This window comes from Cebidichthys violaceus, unplaced genomic scaffold, assembly GCF_023349555.1.
Source record: "Cebidichthys violaceus isolate CVI_PGR_0920_01 unplaced genomic scaffold, fCebVio1.0.p SCAF_19, whole genome shotgun sequence".
Taxonomy (NCBI): Eukaryota; Metazoa; Chordata; class Actinopteri; order Perciformes; family Stichaeidae; genus Cebidichthys; species Cebidichthys violaceus.
Genome location: NW_027176361.1, coordinates 11,996,315 through 12,014,863, shown reverse-complemented (window position 1 = coordinate 12,014,863; position 18,549 = coordinate 11,996,315). Strand labels below are relative to the sequence as shown.

General features: G+C 43.5%; 1 protein-coding gene across 2 annotated transcripts in view; it reads left to right on the top strand.

Annotated features, from left to right (window-relative positions):
- lrch4 (leucine-rich repeats and calponin homology (CH) domain containing 4) overlaps positions 1 to 18,549 on the top strand; it is a 41,945-nt gene that overhangs the window by 6,251 nt on the left and 17,145 nt on the right. For both annotated transcript variants that reach the window (XM_068713697.1, XM_068713696.1), the window contains exons 2-4: positions 15,973 to 16,117; positions 17,036 to 17,165; positions 17,343 to 17,448. In XM_068713697.1, the coding sequence (XP_068569798.1) occupies positions 15,973 to 16,117; positions 17,036 to 17,165; positions 17,343 to 17,448 (381 nt within the window). The remainder of the gene's footprint in view (positions 1 to 15,972; positions 16,118 to 17,035; positions 17,166 to 17,342; positions 17,449 to 18,549) is intronic.

The window sequence follows — 18,549 nt, the reverse complement described above, 5'->3', positions numbered from 1 at the left end:
AAATAAAACTCTGATTGGGATTCCCTCTTAGTAATAAACTACATATTGAACTCTTACTTTATTAAAGCAGGACGGTTGGGACCAGCAACAGCTCGAGTGAGTGCAGTTTGGGTTTGTTCATGGAAATGTTGCTGCAGTAAACTGACCTCCAGTCTCGTATGATCTCTGGGGATGTGAGAGAAACACACACACACACACACACACACACACACACACACACACACACACACACACACACAGTCCATACCACAACTGAGAAGGCCAGCAGCTGACAGAGAAATAATGAATGAGGAAAGAACGTGTGTGTCTGTGTGTCTGTGTGTCTGTGTGTCTGTGTGTGTGTGTGTGTGTGTGTGTGTGTGTGTGTGTGTGTCTGTGTGTATTTCCATACCATGTTCCTGTAAGATGGCTGAGGGTTACAGACCTGATGTTGGCCTTTCGTCAAACATCCAACCTGTCTCATTTCCCACATTGTGTTATCTCATAGTTTGAATTTCATAAAGGCTTAATTATTTTCCATTAGGCTACACACCAATTCTAAAAAAGCAAACATTTACTTCAGATAGAAGTGAAATACTTCCTTGTCCAATAAGTCCCTGTAGCTCTTTGGTTTTGTTGAGGTTGAGCAGCCATGCCGGTAGCTCTGTTACCGTTAATCAGACTGTTGCCACTAAAACCCTCAATAATTCCCTGCTGCTTCTCAGGCCCAATCCTGTAGAAAAAGTCAGGCTGTAGCTAAGGAGCGCTCCAGCTGAGTCTCTGTGGGACTCAGATACTGGTTTAAAAAGTGTCTCTGAAAGTGTCTGCAGCGCTCTCCTTTGTGAAGGACGACAGCTGTGGTAAGCTGCTACATTGGATTCAAGTTGTGAACAAGTCTCATGGCAAAAAGTCCTGGCTGTGTATGTTGTGTCTGAGACTGGAGGTTAGTTTGGTTTAAAGAAACCGAAACATGGTGCAGAACAGAGCTTTGACAACTAGAACAGCTAACCAAGAGACAGATCGGATGCTAGCAGATAGCTTTGTGGTGTCGTCGTCCCTCTTTGGGACTTAGGTTAGGTGATTGTGCTTCTTGAGATCCACATTTGATGCTGTTTTGAGACTAAATTAGCCTCAAAACAATTGTGTACATCTCTTTAGCTCTTCATTGGGGCCTCTGCAACAGGTTGGTTAGTTGCTGTCTTTGCCATGGGAGTTTGTCTGAACTTCATCATGTGCAGTTTTGAGACGTTTGAGCCATGCTAGCGTCCTGGTACTCGGGAGGGCAATGTTGGTGAGTCAGTCAGTCCACTTCTTTGGTCGGGACTGAAATATCTGGGCAAATTGGATTTGTTCCAGACGGGAGCTCTGAGCGAACCACTGCACAGCATCTAGCAATAGGAGGAACTGATTGGCTCAACAGTGTAGCTGGTGAGCCAACCGGCACAAAGACAAGGATGATCAAAAACATCCAGATAGGAAAGAAGGAAGATTGTGAACACAGTAGACCTTCTACCTGCTGAGAATCAACATGTGAACAGTCAACGTGAGCATGTTGGCATGTTAGCATACCTCTTAGGGTATCAAGTAGGGAGTGTCCGACTAGTTAAGTGTTGCACAAGAGGTTGTTTCTAGTCTCTTAATTGATCATAGTTTATAGTTTGTGTGTAACATGAATTAAAGAAGAGTGTCATCTTCCCTGCATTGCTGTTTAAATAGTGGAGTCTGCTTATTGGAGGAGCAAGCGGTTTTCTGCTGATGAAGCAGATCTGCTTGTACGAGTAATGAAAGCGTTCAAGCCGACCATCTACGGGAGCAGCAGGAGGAGGAGGAGCCTCTGCCGTCTAACTATCCTCTGTCCAATCAAAAACTCCATCAGACTGATGATGTATATATCTGAAGAAGAAAGTGCTGCTGTGCTTCTCTTTGAAACTATTGCACATCTTAATAATACAGCAGGAAAATACTGCACCATTGACTTTAGACAATGTCAATGTCCCGATCGCTTTCTGCTGCCTCGTGATAGCATTGAGCCCAGTGTGCGCCTGACCACGCCTCATTTTGAGACCAAGCACATTTGCTACTGGCGCTGTGTGTTAAAATGACAACTGTGTTGGTCGGATCCGCTCTGAGCCAAGTGTAAGATACCGTAGTGTTTTCCTTCTTCCTGCTCTGAAATGTTTGAGTCGTTTGTAACGTTTTGAAACCGAGACTTCCTGCTCACCAGTGTGTTGAAGAATTATATCTACATCTTATCTAAATTCCACACATACAATTTACCTTCAAACCCATTTTATGGGTTTACAGTCTTACCATAAAAACCTATGCAGTGGGCCAGTCCAACCACAGTCCAGTTGTGTAGAACTGCTGGAGCAGCCGTCCTCCTCTGTGTGGGAGGGGGACAGAGACTCCAGCACTGTCCATCACACCCATACACCTTGTGGCAGCTAGAAGCTGCAAGGGACACAGAAATGAAATAACGAAAGTATCAGTTTTCTCATCTCCTGTTGTGTTCTGAAGTGAAGTGTGATGACATATAAAGAGTGACTCAGTAAATACCCCCCCCCCCCCCCCAAATCAAATGGCCTGGTTTTAAGTGTGTTGCTGAAAAGCTCTCTGGTTAAGCTGCTAGAAACTACCCGACTACCCTGTTCTGTCAGTTAATGGTCGGGCTGAACCAGCCCTGGTTTTGTGCGTGTGCACACACTTGTGCTCGACATATGGCCGCTGCCTTCTCTCGCTTGTTTACATCTGTTCTGTGTCATTAAAGGAGACTGTGTGTGTGTGTGTGTGTGTGTGTGTGTGTGTGTGTGTGTGTGTGTGTGTGTGTGTGTGTGTGTTCCATTTTCTCTGTGCTGCGGATGTGGGCTGCCTGTTCTCTCAGCCTTCACTTCTGCTTTGTCTGTCTTCATCTCTGACTACTGTCTGATTGCCACACACTTTCTGTCAGCCAACATGTTTCCATCCAACTCTATCCAGTTAATAAATGATCATGACAAATGGTCCCAATGGGTCTATTTCCTTTAAACAGATATTCATGGGGACACTGTAAGGAATCTGTCATGAACTGATAAATACTTGTTGTAAGTGTCAGCTAATGAATGCCATGGCTTGTGTTAATAGAGTGAATCTCCTGTCTTGTAACGTCTTCATGCATTGTTGCGTTAACGGGGACCAGTAGTCACTTCATTGAAATACATGAGGCTGCAGTACGCTCAATTCTTTTGTGGTGCTTTCATTTACAGTATGTTTAGTTTAATGTCTGAGCGTTCCTCTCTCTGTGTGAAAGCTCTCTCAGAGCACAGCAGCTGGTGGGGAGGGGGAATCCCTCCTCAGTCCCATGGGAGGTAACCAGAGAACAGGCAGAGACAACACTACCAGTCTGCCAACAAACATGCACCGTGCCATACATAGCCTGGTCTGGAGTCTGGGTGTGTGTGTGTGTGTGGCGGAGCATGGGCCACAAACTACTCCACGGTTGCCATAGCAGTTGTTTCGTGCGAGTGACGAGGTGGAGAGCATGTTGTCAGGCATCTGGAAGGTGTGAAGGTCTCCCTGCACAACCAGTCATCAGCTAGCTGAGGTCTCTAGAAGTGAGACGGCCAAACAGCGAGTAAGCTTTGGGCGATATGACGAGATTATCGTTCAACACCTTATTGGTTGGTCCTGATAATGGTTATTATATTATGCAACAGCTTTTCGCCTAACGGAGTACGACCAGGCAGGGAAGCTACAAGGTACAAGGAAAATAAATGTTTCAGTTTGTGTCCTACATGATGCACTCTTATGGGTGATGCTACATGTGTGTCTCCGGTCCATAGATACTCTGTGTGTCTCTCTTTAGCTGTTCTTTTGGGACAATCATTTCATAGATACTTGTGTTTCTTAAAAGCCCAACCCTAGAAAGCAGTGAGCTGTAACTTGTTAGTAGTGTCTGAGAATTCTAACTTTTTCATGAACCGGTGGGAACTTCCACAAGTTGCATTACATTTGACACTTGAGAGTGAGATTGCACAAGCTGACTTTTTAAATGGGGAAGTCAGTTTTTCCAGCCTTAATTGTTCTTTGCTTTAAAGTGCAATGCCGTTAAAATGAGTGTTTTTTTTCAACTGGTGTGGCATTGGGAGTTACTACAGTTCTTATTCATTATGTCAGGTCCACACATGGACTAACTTAACACCCTCTCAATATTATTTCCATCCATTTTGTCACCTGCTTATTCTGTTCAGGGTTGTTGTGAGCTGGAGACCTGGACAGGTGTGGAGACCGACCACATTAATAGTAGGGCTGCAGCTATCGGTTATTTTTGTTATTCATTTATTAAATAATTACTTATTTGTTTGGTCTGTAAAATGTCCGTAAACTGTTAAAAATGCTCACCACATATTCCCAGAGGGACCAGGCCTGCTGATGAAAGCAGAGCGATAAAACATAAACATCCAGAATTCATAGAACCGTAGTTACATGTGTAGACTCTCCCTGTTGTGAGACAAAGCTAGCTTCTTCTCTCTATAGCAGGGGAACCACATGCAAGGCCAGGACCACATGACCTACGAAACCGGTCCACAGCAGTTCATTGGGAACTGTCGTTACCATTTAAAGCTGCATGGCCGTCTTCTTTAGCTTTTAACACGAGTTACACAAACCCGACAAATTAGTGCATTAGTTGGGACTATTTTCAGCAGCGGATCGATCCACATTTTGTGCTCTAGTGAGCATGTCTGGCAGCAGGACAGTGTATGAGGGAATCCAGCCAAGCAGCACACTTTTGTTTTAAACGTTTGACATTTCATGGACGGACAAGTTGATAGAGAGGCTGGAGGACAGCTGACCCACACCAAAGGTCCCGGGATGGGTCTGAAACCAGGACATGGGGGCATGAAAGGGTCTCTACGTTCTTTACTTCCTTTATCTGGCATAGCTACTGTGTGCTCCAGGCTCAGCAGGCAGCCATTAGTTGATGGGCCTCAGTCTCATTCCTCCCGGCTCTGTGTTTGTCCCGCAACACAATGTAACACTATAAGAGTGTGTGTGTGTAAATAATCTCATGGTGTGGAGTGGACTGCCTGGTGAATAATGAAAGCCCAGGCCCTGCCTGTCTTATGTAACCCAGCAGTTCCATTAAGTCCCTCAATGTTTGGTGTCCAGATGGCTGATTCACCGAGGAAGTCTGAGCACGATAGAGGAGGCACGAGGCCTCGGAGGGGTTCAAATGGCAACTAAGTCTGCTTGTACTTAGTTACTTTAGAGCTCGCGTTACATTACTGCACCATGTCAGTGAATACAATCTGCTCCTCTCAGGAGGATGTTGCTGTAACATACCAAATACAGGAAGTCCAGACACTGACTTTCATGACAGATTCATACAAAGGTCAGTATAACGGAGCAGCAACGTGTGGGGAGCACACTGTGACGACCAGGGATTAACCCGTGATGGCAGTCTGCTTCAAATGGGTCAAATGAGAGTAGAATGCATGTTCATTACCCTACATTGTGAGTGGAGTTTGTATGAAGTGGCACTCTTGTAGTAGTAGTTAAAGTAGTACTATTGACTACACAAATTTTGCCCTTTTAGCTTGTGTGAGTATGAAGGTGGTCACATTAGTTTGCTAACATGGTTTGGTTACTTCCATTGACTCTGTAGACTTAGTAACAGACCGAGGCAGTGGGTGGGTGTCAGCGCTGTGTGATAACATAGCACTGGTGCTACGAAGAATGAACGTTTTGTATAAAAGTATTAATTAAATAGGCGTAAAGCATATGAAAATACAGTTACAAATACAATTTATTTTCTAGGACCTTTTTAAAAGAATATAGCACTAAAATATATTTGTTTATTTTTGTATTATTATTATTATTATTATTATTATTATTATTATTATTGTGTTTCACAGCATGGCCGTGGGAAGTAGGAGCACTGAGGGGGCTGCAGCCTCTCCTAAAACCAGCCGTTATATAAAACATCTGAAGAGCTTGAACCTTAAAGTATTTATGGTTGGTTCTCTCACACTCACACAAAAAAAACGTTTTAATTACCTTTAAGCCACAAAGTGCATTGCTAACCTCAGACACCAAACTTCAGTGTCTGAGGTCATCTTTGTCCCTCATACTCTAATAAATACCTATCCTGTCCTGTTTACTGTATTTTCTTTTCTGCACTGTAACTGGTTTTGACACTACTGCAATGTGCATACATGGCCGTTGCCATGACGATTTGAACACTACCATCTGCTTAATCTGTTTCTCACCTTTTACTCCGTAGCGCTCAGAGTTGGAGAAGTTTCAGCTACAGATAATACACCCCCCCCCCCCCTTCAGTGTGTGTTTTTAAATTCCGAAGCTATCATTCCTGGTGACGGGCTGTGTGTTGCTTGCTGTTAGCTTACAGGGCAATTTAAACTTATTCCATTATGTTTCGGGCCCAGTGCACCTCCTAAATGACTAGTTATTCTAGTGACTTAACTTTCCTGTCAATGCAAGTCTTGTTTTCTGTGTCATCTGGAGGTCTGAGTGCGTTTCTCCTTTTGCATGAACACACTGAGCTTTGCATACGAGAACTGGAGCAAACCCTGCAGTCTGTAGGAGGGAAGGAAGAGAGAGGAGGGAGCGGAAAGAGGGAAGGGGAGAGGAGGAAGGAGGAAGGAGGTGGGTGGGGGGGCAAGTGATTCAGGTCTGACTTGATTTGCCAAGTACAATTCATCAGAAAAAGGAGTTACTCCATATCATCTGTTGAGGAAATGAATGTCTTTACTCCTTTGACCTGCTGTGAGAAGGAAGTATGCAGTAATTCAAACAAACATGATAGCTGAGCGATACTTGACCTTCGGCAATAAAGGAACACATCTGCATTTAGGAAAAGAGTGCGTTTCCATTAAAACCAGCCACCAGGTGTTGGACATGGTTAGCTTAGCTGATCGCCCAAAACAACCTTGTTCACATGTTATGTCTTGTTATCTATCTGAGTCACTGCGCTTTGGGTTAGTCACAACAGAACACAGTCACTCAGCCAGCAGCTGTCTGTCAGGAAAGGCCTGAGAAGAAGCGGTCCAACTTCTACCACCACTTATGTTTGTGCATTTAATGTAATGCTCTCAAGTCATACAGCATGTTAAGCTATGTGACTATTTTAACTTCTGCTTCACGTCTTTGCTGTAAGCTAGGCTAGGCTAGGTCTTTAGTGTGAACCAGCAGAGATCTTAAGGTGTTGAATAGTTTGTGTAGTACCTTAAAGACTCACCAGATGTTCAGACAGTCCAACCACGTAAAGGGATTCTATTAGTGTATTTTTGAATCGGTAGATATGGTAGAAACCTCCTAAATGAGCTACGACGTGAACATTTAGAATGTTTTGAATCACAGGTGCAGAATGTCTTTCCATCGTTCAGAATCAACTTCTGTGTTGAGCTGATATTGATTGACTGGTTAAGGCATGTCAACAGGTGCATTTCACCAAATATTTCCTTTCATCCGATTGTGAAAATCTGCCACTGAAGAATGTAAGAATTACAAAGTGATAATATACAGAGTGACGACTACCTCTGGCCCTGATTAAAATGTAGACTCTCTCTCTCTCTCTCTCTCTCATGGTGTCCAGGAGCAGCTCCATCTCCATCACTTGTTCTCTGTTCTCTCACTCAGGCCTGGTCATGGAACAGTCTCACACACACACACACACACACACACACACACACACACACACACACACACACACACACACACACACAGACACACACACTTCTGTCTATCGTTCTGCACCTCGACGTGCTGTAACTAACACTGTAACAGGAATCAACACCACCACATCCTGTCTTACAGCACACACAGATTCGTGTTGTCATTGGTAACATTGTGAAATAAAGCCAAACAGCACCAGACGGCATGGCGGCTCCAGGCCTTCTCTACCGCTCTAGTGAAGGTGTGGCTGGTAAATGAAAGACGCGGATTCAAATGTTTTTATGAATGTATTGATTATTAAGTATGTAGGGGAACAGTCGGGGGTTTTAAACAAGTTAAGAGTTTTAGAACGCTAGTTTTTGGATTTGGGAGAGAGTTTGTCTCACTTCTTTTGTGGCTTTCACTTCTTTATTCATTCGGTTCATTTCCTGTTTGACTCTCATCAACCTGGTGTCCAGCAGCAGCAGACAGCTGGGATCAGCCCACCGTACACCGCAGACGGACAACTAGCTACTAGCTAGCTGGTGAACACATGGTGTTTAGCATTAGCATTTAGCAGCGACGAAAAAATGTGATGAGCTAAAAGAAACTGAATATTGTATATACAATGAAGTGGACACAATATCTAACATTAGCTAACATTAGCCACCATAGCCACGTAAAATGTGGGATGCACAGTTCAATATCTACACCTGGGCTTTGGGTATCGGCCATACGGAGTACTGGTTTGATCCCAGTGTTTAATCAACAGCCTGACTGTCTCACTGTGAAGAGACTTCAGGCTTGACTTAAACATTGCTTTACTAACTTCGTAAAACTAAATTTAACAAAGAAATTCTTGCATATAAACTTACTGAATTACTTATTTTTCAAAATAAAAAAATCTTTCTCCAGCAACTTGGTAGAAAATCATCAAACTATACAGAAATTACAAGTGTAACACTTTGTGATGCAGCAACAAATTGGTCAACTTAAACAGGAATTAGGATCTTGGTACATAATGTGTATAGTATCTAACTAACATAGAACTGAATTGAATAGATCTGCCAAATTATCACAGATACCCGATCAAGCTATTTGAGTGAGTATCAGCTTGATGTTAGCGTCGATGCGTCTCTGATTTAAATGTGAACATGTTGCCTATTATCCCAGAACAGTGTCTGAGGGCCACCCATAGAGCGCTCCCTGTGACTCAGTTCTTTGTGGCTCTTTCCCAGCAGCCCCTGAGCCTCGAGGATTTAAACCAGTAAAGAGCTCTTCTTTTTGTTGAGTCACTCCTCTCGGGGGTTTCGTTGTCTTGGCCTCGTCATGGTCGGCCTCTTTGTTTTTTTGTCACCCTCTCCCTGGCTTTTCCTCGGCTCCATTGTCCATGCCCTCCTGCTGGTATTATCTGCTCGTTACTCATTCACCCCTCCCCTCCCTCTGCACCTTTTCTTTTTTTTTTACGAACCTCACCCCTCTTCTTCAGAACGTGATACGAGTAGAGTCTCATTTTGCCTCTGTGCTCACAGGGAGGCCCAGGGTCCCTGTTTCTTTGTGGAGTGTGACATGGAATCCACTTTCACGCTTATGCTTTTGAAATGACATTGTTAGTACTCTTCATCAACACCGATCAGAACACTTTCAAAAGTATTGATGAGGTAAATCACAGAAGAACGCGCTCTAGCTATAAGCTTGAAGCAGCTCAGCGTGGTTTAGGGTGTTTAAGAGAGGTTGTCTTTTTGTCCCTTTTAGTCTTCTTTGCATATCAGGGTTGAGGGAGGACAGCATGAGTTTAGCACCATGGGTTTGCTTTCCTTTTCTCCAGTTCTGGTCGGATCTTCATCAGCTGCTCACATGTAACACAAACCTTCCACTCTCTATCACTTTTTCTTTGTCCATCATGGAAAAACACAGACTGTTGATGCTTTCATAATGCTCCTTAGAAGTCAGTCCCGACCCTAAAGCAGGTGAGGCGGTCAGACACCTGATATCCTCTTGTTTCTCATGGCATTTCTTGGGTTAGCGGGAAAACACAAGAATAACCAGGACACAAGCAAACATCCCAAAGTATTTTACAGCTCAGTGCAAAAGCCCTGCAGTTAAAACTACCCATTAGTTATACAACCTGTTTTTTAGGTTGTGTTAAAGGCGTTGATACAACTCTGGGTAGTTTCTCTGAAGAATGAAAAAGAGAGCTGGAGCACCTCGGGCTGCTCTCTTTCTCTCAGTGTGAGCAGATGTGGTTGAACCTTCTGTCTCCTTCTTCTTATCAAAGAGCAGCTCCTCATCTTGAGCTGAAAAGGACCAACAGGCTGGTCATACTAATGTCACTCCAGAGAGTAACTTGATGACAGAAGTGAATAAAACGTTGCCGTCGTGTGGTTAAAGATCTCTCTCTTGCACTTCCTGAGTGCTTCTGTAGGCCCAACATCTCCAACCGAGTGATACGTCACTGTATACTGAGCCTCTGTGGTTCTATTGCTTTTCTTTCTGTTTCTATCACTTTGTCAGGTTGTGGCTTGACTGTGCAGCTGTGTCGTTTAGGTCCTCATGGGACTGGCCTCGGTATCAGCAGATAGTAAATGACTCTGGTCAGACCTATGGAGCTTGATGAGGACATTCTCAAAGCAGACTAACTCTGTTGAGGTTGATGGGGAAGGACGGAGCACTGCCGGTGAACTCAGATATTCTGTGTTTGTTTCCGAGCGACACAGATGTGTGAGCACAGAGCTCAATCACTCGCGTGTCTCGATCATCACCGCGATGTGTCTGTTGATGCACTGAACCACACCCAACCACAAGCGACGCCGTGGCAACAAGAGGTTGATCAGCTAAGCGTCTGTTTTGGCCTTCAGAAGACTGTAGCTTCTCAAGGTCGCCGGCGGTCTACAGGAGCGGTCTTGTGACATGAAGGTAACAAGATTAGTGTGTTAATTGTCCCGACAGCACACAGCAGTTTGTGCACGAGCTCTATTGACTTCTATTGAAGACTTTTAACACTTCCTTGTAGAATGGAAAATAAGATATCTGTGTCTACATGAATATGTAGGCACATAATCCACAAACTTGTGAAACTGTACAAGTGTAGTCTCTGAGACTTTGGAGCAGCAGACTGAAGACCTGTGTGATGATGTCACAGTGCCCGAGTGAGGCCCCAGCTTATGCAATACAATCTGCAATATGAGACTGCTGCTGTTGTGTTTCCTTTTGTTTTCACACTGAATTCTCCAACGTGTTGTAGCGGGGGTTTTCCTCAAGTGTTAAGAGACTTTGCTAAAGTCCTGCTTACCAGTGTGTAGAGGTAGAGGTCAGTGGGTCAGCAGTGACGTAAGTGGCTGAAGTGGATCCTCCTCCATCACATCCTGACCTGTAATTAGACACAGTGCCGTGCTCTCACAGGCCAATCCTGCTCGCTCCGCTGATCCTTTGAAATCCTGCAACACTTTTTTCAGGCGGTATGAGCTGCTCTCTGTCACATTCAGTTTGTTTCTACAAAAAAAAGGTTGCACATTTAAGGTTAAATAAAGCTGTTTAAAAGAGGAGGCAATGAAATCAGTTACATGTTCCTGTTAAATATTGTAAATATTCCAATGACAAGGTTCATTCGCTTGTTTTTTCTGTATCACATGGTCTTCCATCAGTGGATGCCCAGTTGTCATGGAGAAGCTCAGGCTGTTCTTCATGACAACTGAGCTCTATCCACGATGAAGACCGTGTGACACAGGCGAAAGGCCTGGAAAAAGCTAGTAAGTGGACCTTGGGTCGGGATTGTCAAACCATCTGTTTCCAATGTCAAGACTGCACTTTTGGTTTTATTTTGATAAAGCTATATCATCACTCAATGGTGATGACACCATTTGGTTTGAATGTGTGGGCGTGGCCTGTGTTGATGGCAGTCAGCACCTTTTTAAACTCACTTCAGAGTTGCATCAACAGACGGCTGCTGCACTGCTGTGTGGGTTGAAACGTGTTAAGCATGTTGCAACACCACTTCAGTGATCTAACAGCAGGTGTTTTCTGTTAGCGGTCAGAGAGCGCCTCGTGTGTAGATCCAACCAGCGTACAGTGGAATGTGAGCGCGGGTCATTGGTTCATGCGAGGTCCACTTTGCAGGATTTATTTCCTGAAGGTTCAATGTTTCCGTTCCTGCGTTGTGACAAATCAACCAGGCTCTGAGGCGACGGAACAAAGTCACAGTCATCCCCTGTTTGAAGCTGTAGAAGACGCATGAAATCACATATGGTTAGTCACTACTATAACGTCTCAGCTGGATGTAGACAACCTTGAAACAAAACTCAACGGCCGGTGTGAGTCGTCTCTTTAACCGGAAGCATCAGTTGGCCCTCCTCCGCCTCCTCTCCATGTGGCTTTGTGGAGCTGACGGAGTTGGCTCTGAACCACGGAGCTCGTCTGTTTGAAGCCAGCGTCCTGCTGTCTCATGGCAGCCCGCTGTCCATTCCGCAGCACATGCTTCTCCCATGATGCTCGTAGTGAGTCGGTCTGGCTTTGTTACAATGGCTACCAGGACGTTTGGGCAGAAATGCCTCCTGGGTGAAGAAAAAAAAAAAAAAAAAAAAAGACGGCAGTGAAAGGCAGTGTTCCACTTTTCAGCTGAAGGATGTGTGTGTGTGTGTTCTTTTATTTTTGTGCTTAATAAGACCAAATATGGGCCACCATTTCTGTTAAGCATGGGTTTAAGGTTAAGATAAATGCTGGAATAGGTTTAGGATGTCTGGTTGAGGTGAGGGAATGACTGAAGACATGGCAAGGTGCTCATAAGAATACGATTACAAATGTTTAGTGCAGCAAAGACTTCTACAGCAGAAATAAGTTCCATCCAAAGCATCTCTTCCTTTACAAACCAAACCTGTGCTCCCGGATATCTGGCTGTCTTTGGCTAAAGAAATACCATCTCCATCCCCCAGAGAACACACACACACACACACACACACACACACACACACACACACACACACACACACTACTACTTCCACCCCCATCTATTGTTCAGACGGCTCCCCTCCAGCTATGGGACAGTGGAGACGGAGGGAGATCAGGCTTTAGAGCTACTGTAAAGTATCCAGCCGCTCACGTTTACTGCACTCACAACACTCATTGAACCACGCGTCTGTATTTATTAAGGCCATGTGAAATGCTCCTGATCGTGAGTCCCTTGGTCTGGTTTCTTTGTTCACTCCTACGTTAATGTGGAACATGGATTAGTATTAAGTTTACTGCTGTCCCCTCTCTTATTCTGTCCATTTTAAGCTTTTAGAGATCTGAAAGGGTTCTGCCATCTTTTTCTCTTTTTGTTTTTAACAAAACCTTTTACTATAGTTGTTTCCATAGTTGATTAATCTGCTGATTCTTTTTTGGAGTATTGGTTTTGTATTAGAATGTCAGGAAATAGTAAAAAAATGGCTATTCAAATCCCCTAAAATGTCTTCTGATAGCTTTACAGTCTGAAACCCTAAAACATTTACTGGACTATCACATGAGACCGAGAAAAGGCGCATGTCCTCTCCACTGAGACGCTGCAACCAATCAATGTTAGACATTTTTGCTAAAAATATTACTAAAAACGATTATCAGAAGAACTGCTGATTTATTTCCTGTCAATAGACTAATGGATTCATAGCTTCAACTCTAAGGTTGATGAAGACAAACGTAATGACTCCTGTGTGTCATTAAAGTGTTAATGAAACTAATGAATCCTGTGATCATGGCCAGAAAGAAAACTCACTTCAAATGTAACAGGAAGTTAAAACTCTGCTCTAAATCCAGGATGGTAAACAACATAATGGAAAAGCCATTCATGCTGCGTACTCAACTGTACGATGGATACCTATAGAATGAACCTGCACCATGTCTTTATGATGTCTCATCAGTGACTGTGCCCCATAGTTATCAGCCCATCTGACTGTATAATAACAAAAGTCATACAATTCTTTCTATGTGAATTCATCGCCTTAATTCTTCCAAAATAAAAGCCCCCATATATACGCTCTACAACAAAGAGAGGAAGTGCCTCCTCCGCCAGCCCTGCTGCTTCCAGCAGCAATCAATAAACAGCCATTGGGCTGTCTGCCATTGACGGACTTCTGTCTCATGCTGCTGCCAGTGAGCGCTCCGTGCTAATGGGGCTGTTTGGAATCACTGCAGCTCTATAGACCACCTATCAACGCTTCATTGTGTCTGCTGCACAGTGCCCACTTTTCTTTTATGCCACACGCGGCGTGAAGTAGAGTTTAAGTGATGCAGAGAGGAGGATATGTTGATGACGGGTCAATACTGAGCACGCTCAGTAATTCTGTCATTAGGATAGGGGGAGGTTTGGGAGAAGGAAGGTAGGAGATTTTTGAGGGAGAGAGGAAAGAAAATGAAGATGGTGGGAGATGTTCAAAGTCAACCAGGTCATTTTAAAACATTATAATCCTTGTGAAATAGCAGTTAGAACCTCTTGATCTTTAGCAAAGTGATGTTTTTCCAAGTGAAATGAATTATAAGAAATTGTGCATGGATTCCATTGCTCAGAAGTGGGCGTGGCTTAGGGAGCATGTGGAGCATTGGTAGACCAGGAGGAGGACAACAAGAAATCCATCAACTGGACCACGACCACAATGCTGATATCCAAACATGGCGACACTCTGCTAGCTGCTGCAACCCAGCAGCTATATCAACCTGCCCAACATATAGTACGTCACAAACCCATTTGATTGGATGAGTTACTGTAATGCCTCTTAGTGCAGGTGGAGTCATTCAAATACCCATACAAAAAAAACAAAGATGTGCCATAAACTGAGAGATTATTGAACAAATGATGGATGGAGACGGGATTAGAACTTTGAGAATATTTCCTTTGTACTTTTGGGTCTGAAGTGATTCATGCCTGGAATAAAAAAAACTGAGAATTGATCTGTAGTTTTCTTGATTAATCAAATAATCATGAACTGTATAAAATGGCAGAAAATAAACAGACCATCACATTGTCTGACATTTTTACTTAAACAAAAAATAGTTGATTCCAGCTCTATTAGGAAGTGCATCGCATTCACCAAATCATGAATCAGAGAATTGAATAGAATAAACTTTATTGTCCAGCCGAGGCACAAACACAAAAACACATACACAAGATACAAACGTCACATAAAACAGAACAAAGATCTCTGTTGTACAGTAGTCATCGCAGTCTGAAAACTAAAAAAACATTGTATTATTGTTGATAGAAATCATTTTACGATCATAACATCTAATCCCAATTACTCTGAAAACAGACGTCTCTAAATTGGCGTGAGGTAAATCTGAGTGTGATCGTTTCAGTTGGGCTGTCGTGGAATCCTTCACAGGTGTGTGTTCCTGTCTGAAGCTTTCAGCAGATGATCTAGTTCAAACCGAACTATCGTGGCAACAAGACACAAATATTTGCAAACTAGTGAGAGCAAAAAGGAAAGAATTCTCCCAAAGAGAGTCTTATGTTAGGCTAGGTTGTAAAGTTGTTGCTCTGGTAGCAATGGCTCATCTGGCGTTCATGTGTCCTGTAAGAATGGCCGACATCCAGTCCCTCTGCAGACAGAGAGCAGGAAGCAGCGGCTGCTGATGGAAACGCTCACCCGGTCTGGTCAGAGATTCTGCCACAGCAGTGAGGCTTCCTCGCTCTGAGCCGGCTGGTGGTTTTTGAACATAGTGTTCATGCTGTCATTAGGCTCAAGAACACACCGAATGTAAAAGCAACGTAAGAATGGGATTAACGTCATCGGGGTCAAGGTCAGACTACGAAGTGATCACAGAAAGCTTGCAGTACATTCAGGAGACAGGCACTGAGGGGATTTAGTTATTGTTACATATTTTGGTGAAAGCTCTCATTCTTTGTCATATAATTAGTTCTCTGGCATATTGCCATTGTTTGACAGTGACAGGAAACATGAGGGGAGAGAGGGGTGAATGACACGGAACAACAGTTTAGATGGGTCAAAGTGGGGAAGTACTTTACAGTACATGGTGTGCATGTTAGTCAGCTGGATCACCCTGCATCTCAGTTTAAAAGAAACAACAAAACAAGCTTCATTCTATCTGAAGAATTTCTTTCCATAAATCACAAAGTTTGATAATGCAAAAATCTGCCCCAAAACAATTGTAGTTCTAATTTTTAGGATCTTTTTGGTAATTCCCATCTCTAAATCAAGTGACTCCAATTCTGTTTTAGCGGGAGACCTTGAATATTATTCTTCCAGTCATTAGTGTCTGCTAACAGATGTCTTCCTTTACTTTGTGTGGTGTCAGTGAGAACACTAGAGGAACTGATGGGCCGGTCTAACGTTGGGTCATTTTGTGTCTTGTCAGATCTGTCTAAGAACCGCCTGTGTGAGCTGCCGGAGGAGCTTTGTCAGTTCATCTCTCTGGAGACGCTGAGCCTTTACCACAATGGGATGCGTTCACTGTCCTCCAGCCTGGGCAACCTCCAGGCCCTCACCTACCTCAACCTCAGGTAAGGCAACACGGTCCAGGTCTATTCCTCTTATTCGATTGTAGTTTGTGTTGTTACAGTTCTTCAAAACGGACCCGACACAGCCAAACTAACATTGTCACACACCGATGGTTTCGTCTCCTCTGGTCTCCTCTGATAAACAAACTTGGTCCAGCTTTCGAAGTCCATCATTTCTATCAGCACTTAAGTTCAAAATCAGTATTTTTTTGGGGAATGATGAGAAAAAAACAGACTGCGCCAAATACCAATAATAGCCAATAAGGTTTTTTGTAATTTATGATTCAGCTTTCTTTAGCTGATCATTTTGTTGTGTCAGAGGCCTGTATACAGGTTCCCTGGTCTGTAGCAGTCTGCTGTGGTGGTAGGGAATGACTAATGTAGACGTTATACTTTATTTGGAAAAGCTGAAAATTAGTGCGTCCAAAATGTAGGTCAAAGTTTAACCAGGAAGTTGGTCTGTAGAAACTCAAATGAATAAATTCCAAGTTGTAAAACATTGTGATTATCCTTTAAAAGTTGCGCTTGAACGCACCACAAAGATGTCAGTCAACACTGACACAGTGTGCGGTGTGCACGAGGCCTCTGAAGCGCACGAGAACTGCATCTGAGCTTCAGTGTTTGTTTATGGTGGAGATGAAGACGGGCCGCACAAACCCTGTCCTAACCGTCTCACAACGCCACTATCGTTCCACTGTTGCCAGGAGACCAGAGAAGTGCTCCAGGTGGCTGGTAATACAGGCAGCGAACGTGTAAAACAAATGTACTGCACAACACAAAAATAACAAAGACTAGATGTAGCTGCACGTTCTTTATAGGCTAGCTCTGTGAGGAAATACAGAAAACAATTGACTTTAATTGAGTTTTTGATGAAGAGTGAGTCACCGTGAATGACCTCACTCTGTGCTCTTGTCTCCACAGTCGTAATCTTCTGTCCAGTTTACCCTTGTCTGTGTTCCAACTTCCCCTCCTGAGAGTGCTCATAGTCAGCAACAACAAGCTGTGTTCACTGCCCGCCTCCATATACTCCCTCACACACCTCCGACAGCTGGTATGATGCACACACGCACACACACACACACACACACACACACACACACGTTACTCTGTCTCTCAGCAACACTATCTTTCTGTGTATAGACCTCATCAAGAGGCCTCCAGATCCACGTCGTATAGATAGTAGACTGATCGGTCAGTGTCCGATCTCTGTATTCTGTCTGTCTCTCAGGATGTTAGCTGTAACGAGCTGCAGTGTTTGCCAGCAGAGCTCGGCCAGCTAGAGTGTCTGAGGGACTTGAACCTGAGGAGGAACCAGCTCACCACTTTGCCTGAAGGTAAAGACACACTCGACCATCCGCTGACCTCAAACCTGCTCCAGTTATCTCTTTAAAACCCCCCAGTGTGACCACCTCAGCTCATGTTGCTCCTCTCTGAACCCAACTAACCCCAGACTCCTCAGCAGTGTCTTAGTTCAGACCCCATTACACGCAGTTTATCGTTGAGTCAGGGCATCTATAGCAATAGAAGATGTTAACTAACACCCTAACCAGGTTATAGCTCTCTGTACGTTATGGATTGTAATGTAGACTCTCTAAAGTTAGATGGTAATTCTATCATTATTGTGAGCTATCGATTGTTAACATGTAGAAGTATTGAACTTCTGACTGCAAGTCTAATGGATCTTACACCATCAGTGCCTCATTAGGAGGACATGTAAATGAGACAAGAAGCAGTGGACAGGAGATGCTGCCAACAGCTTTTTCTAAATTCAAATTAGTTGATGTTTGAATTGTTGTATGATGTAAGTATTGACTACATGGAGATCTGGCCATTGTTAAATGAAAACTGTCTTTATAATCTTTCTACTGGTTAAAGTGAAGAGTGTAGGAGGTGTTATAGAATATGTATATTTGTCCTGACACGTGATTGAAATAGTGTTTAAAATAATATAAACTGTTAAGCCTTAAATACAAATATAGGCGGGTTCAAATGAAGGGCGGTGGATTTACCTGTACAGTAACGGCTCAGCACGGCTGCTCTCACTTTGTGTTGTCTGACAGCAAACATCCACTCATTACTATGATTACTACGATATCTACCGTTTATGTCTGTGTAGGATTCACACACTCATTCCTGCCAATTGTTTCACACTTTTCTACTGATCAATAAGTGTCGGTAATGCAAAAGAAATGTAGCATAGAGCCAGTAAAGGCGGGAACAAAAGAAGATTGCAAGCGAGTTAACATGTATTCTAACAATGCAGAATTTAAAATACTTAAAAAGTTGGCTTTGCAAAGGTTTTATGTTACGGATGTAACTACTGTTCTATGAATCCTGGATGACCTCCTCAGGCAGTGCCTAACACTGCAGGAAGGATGAAATGGAACAACATGTTTGTTCCACACAATGAATGTGAGAAACTGAGTGGAACAGAA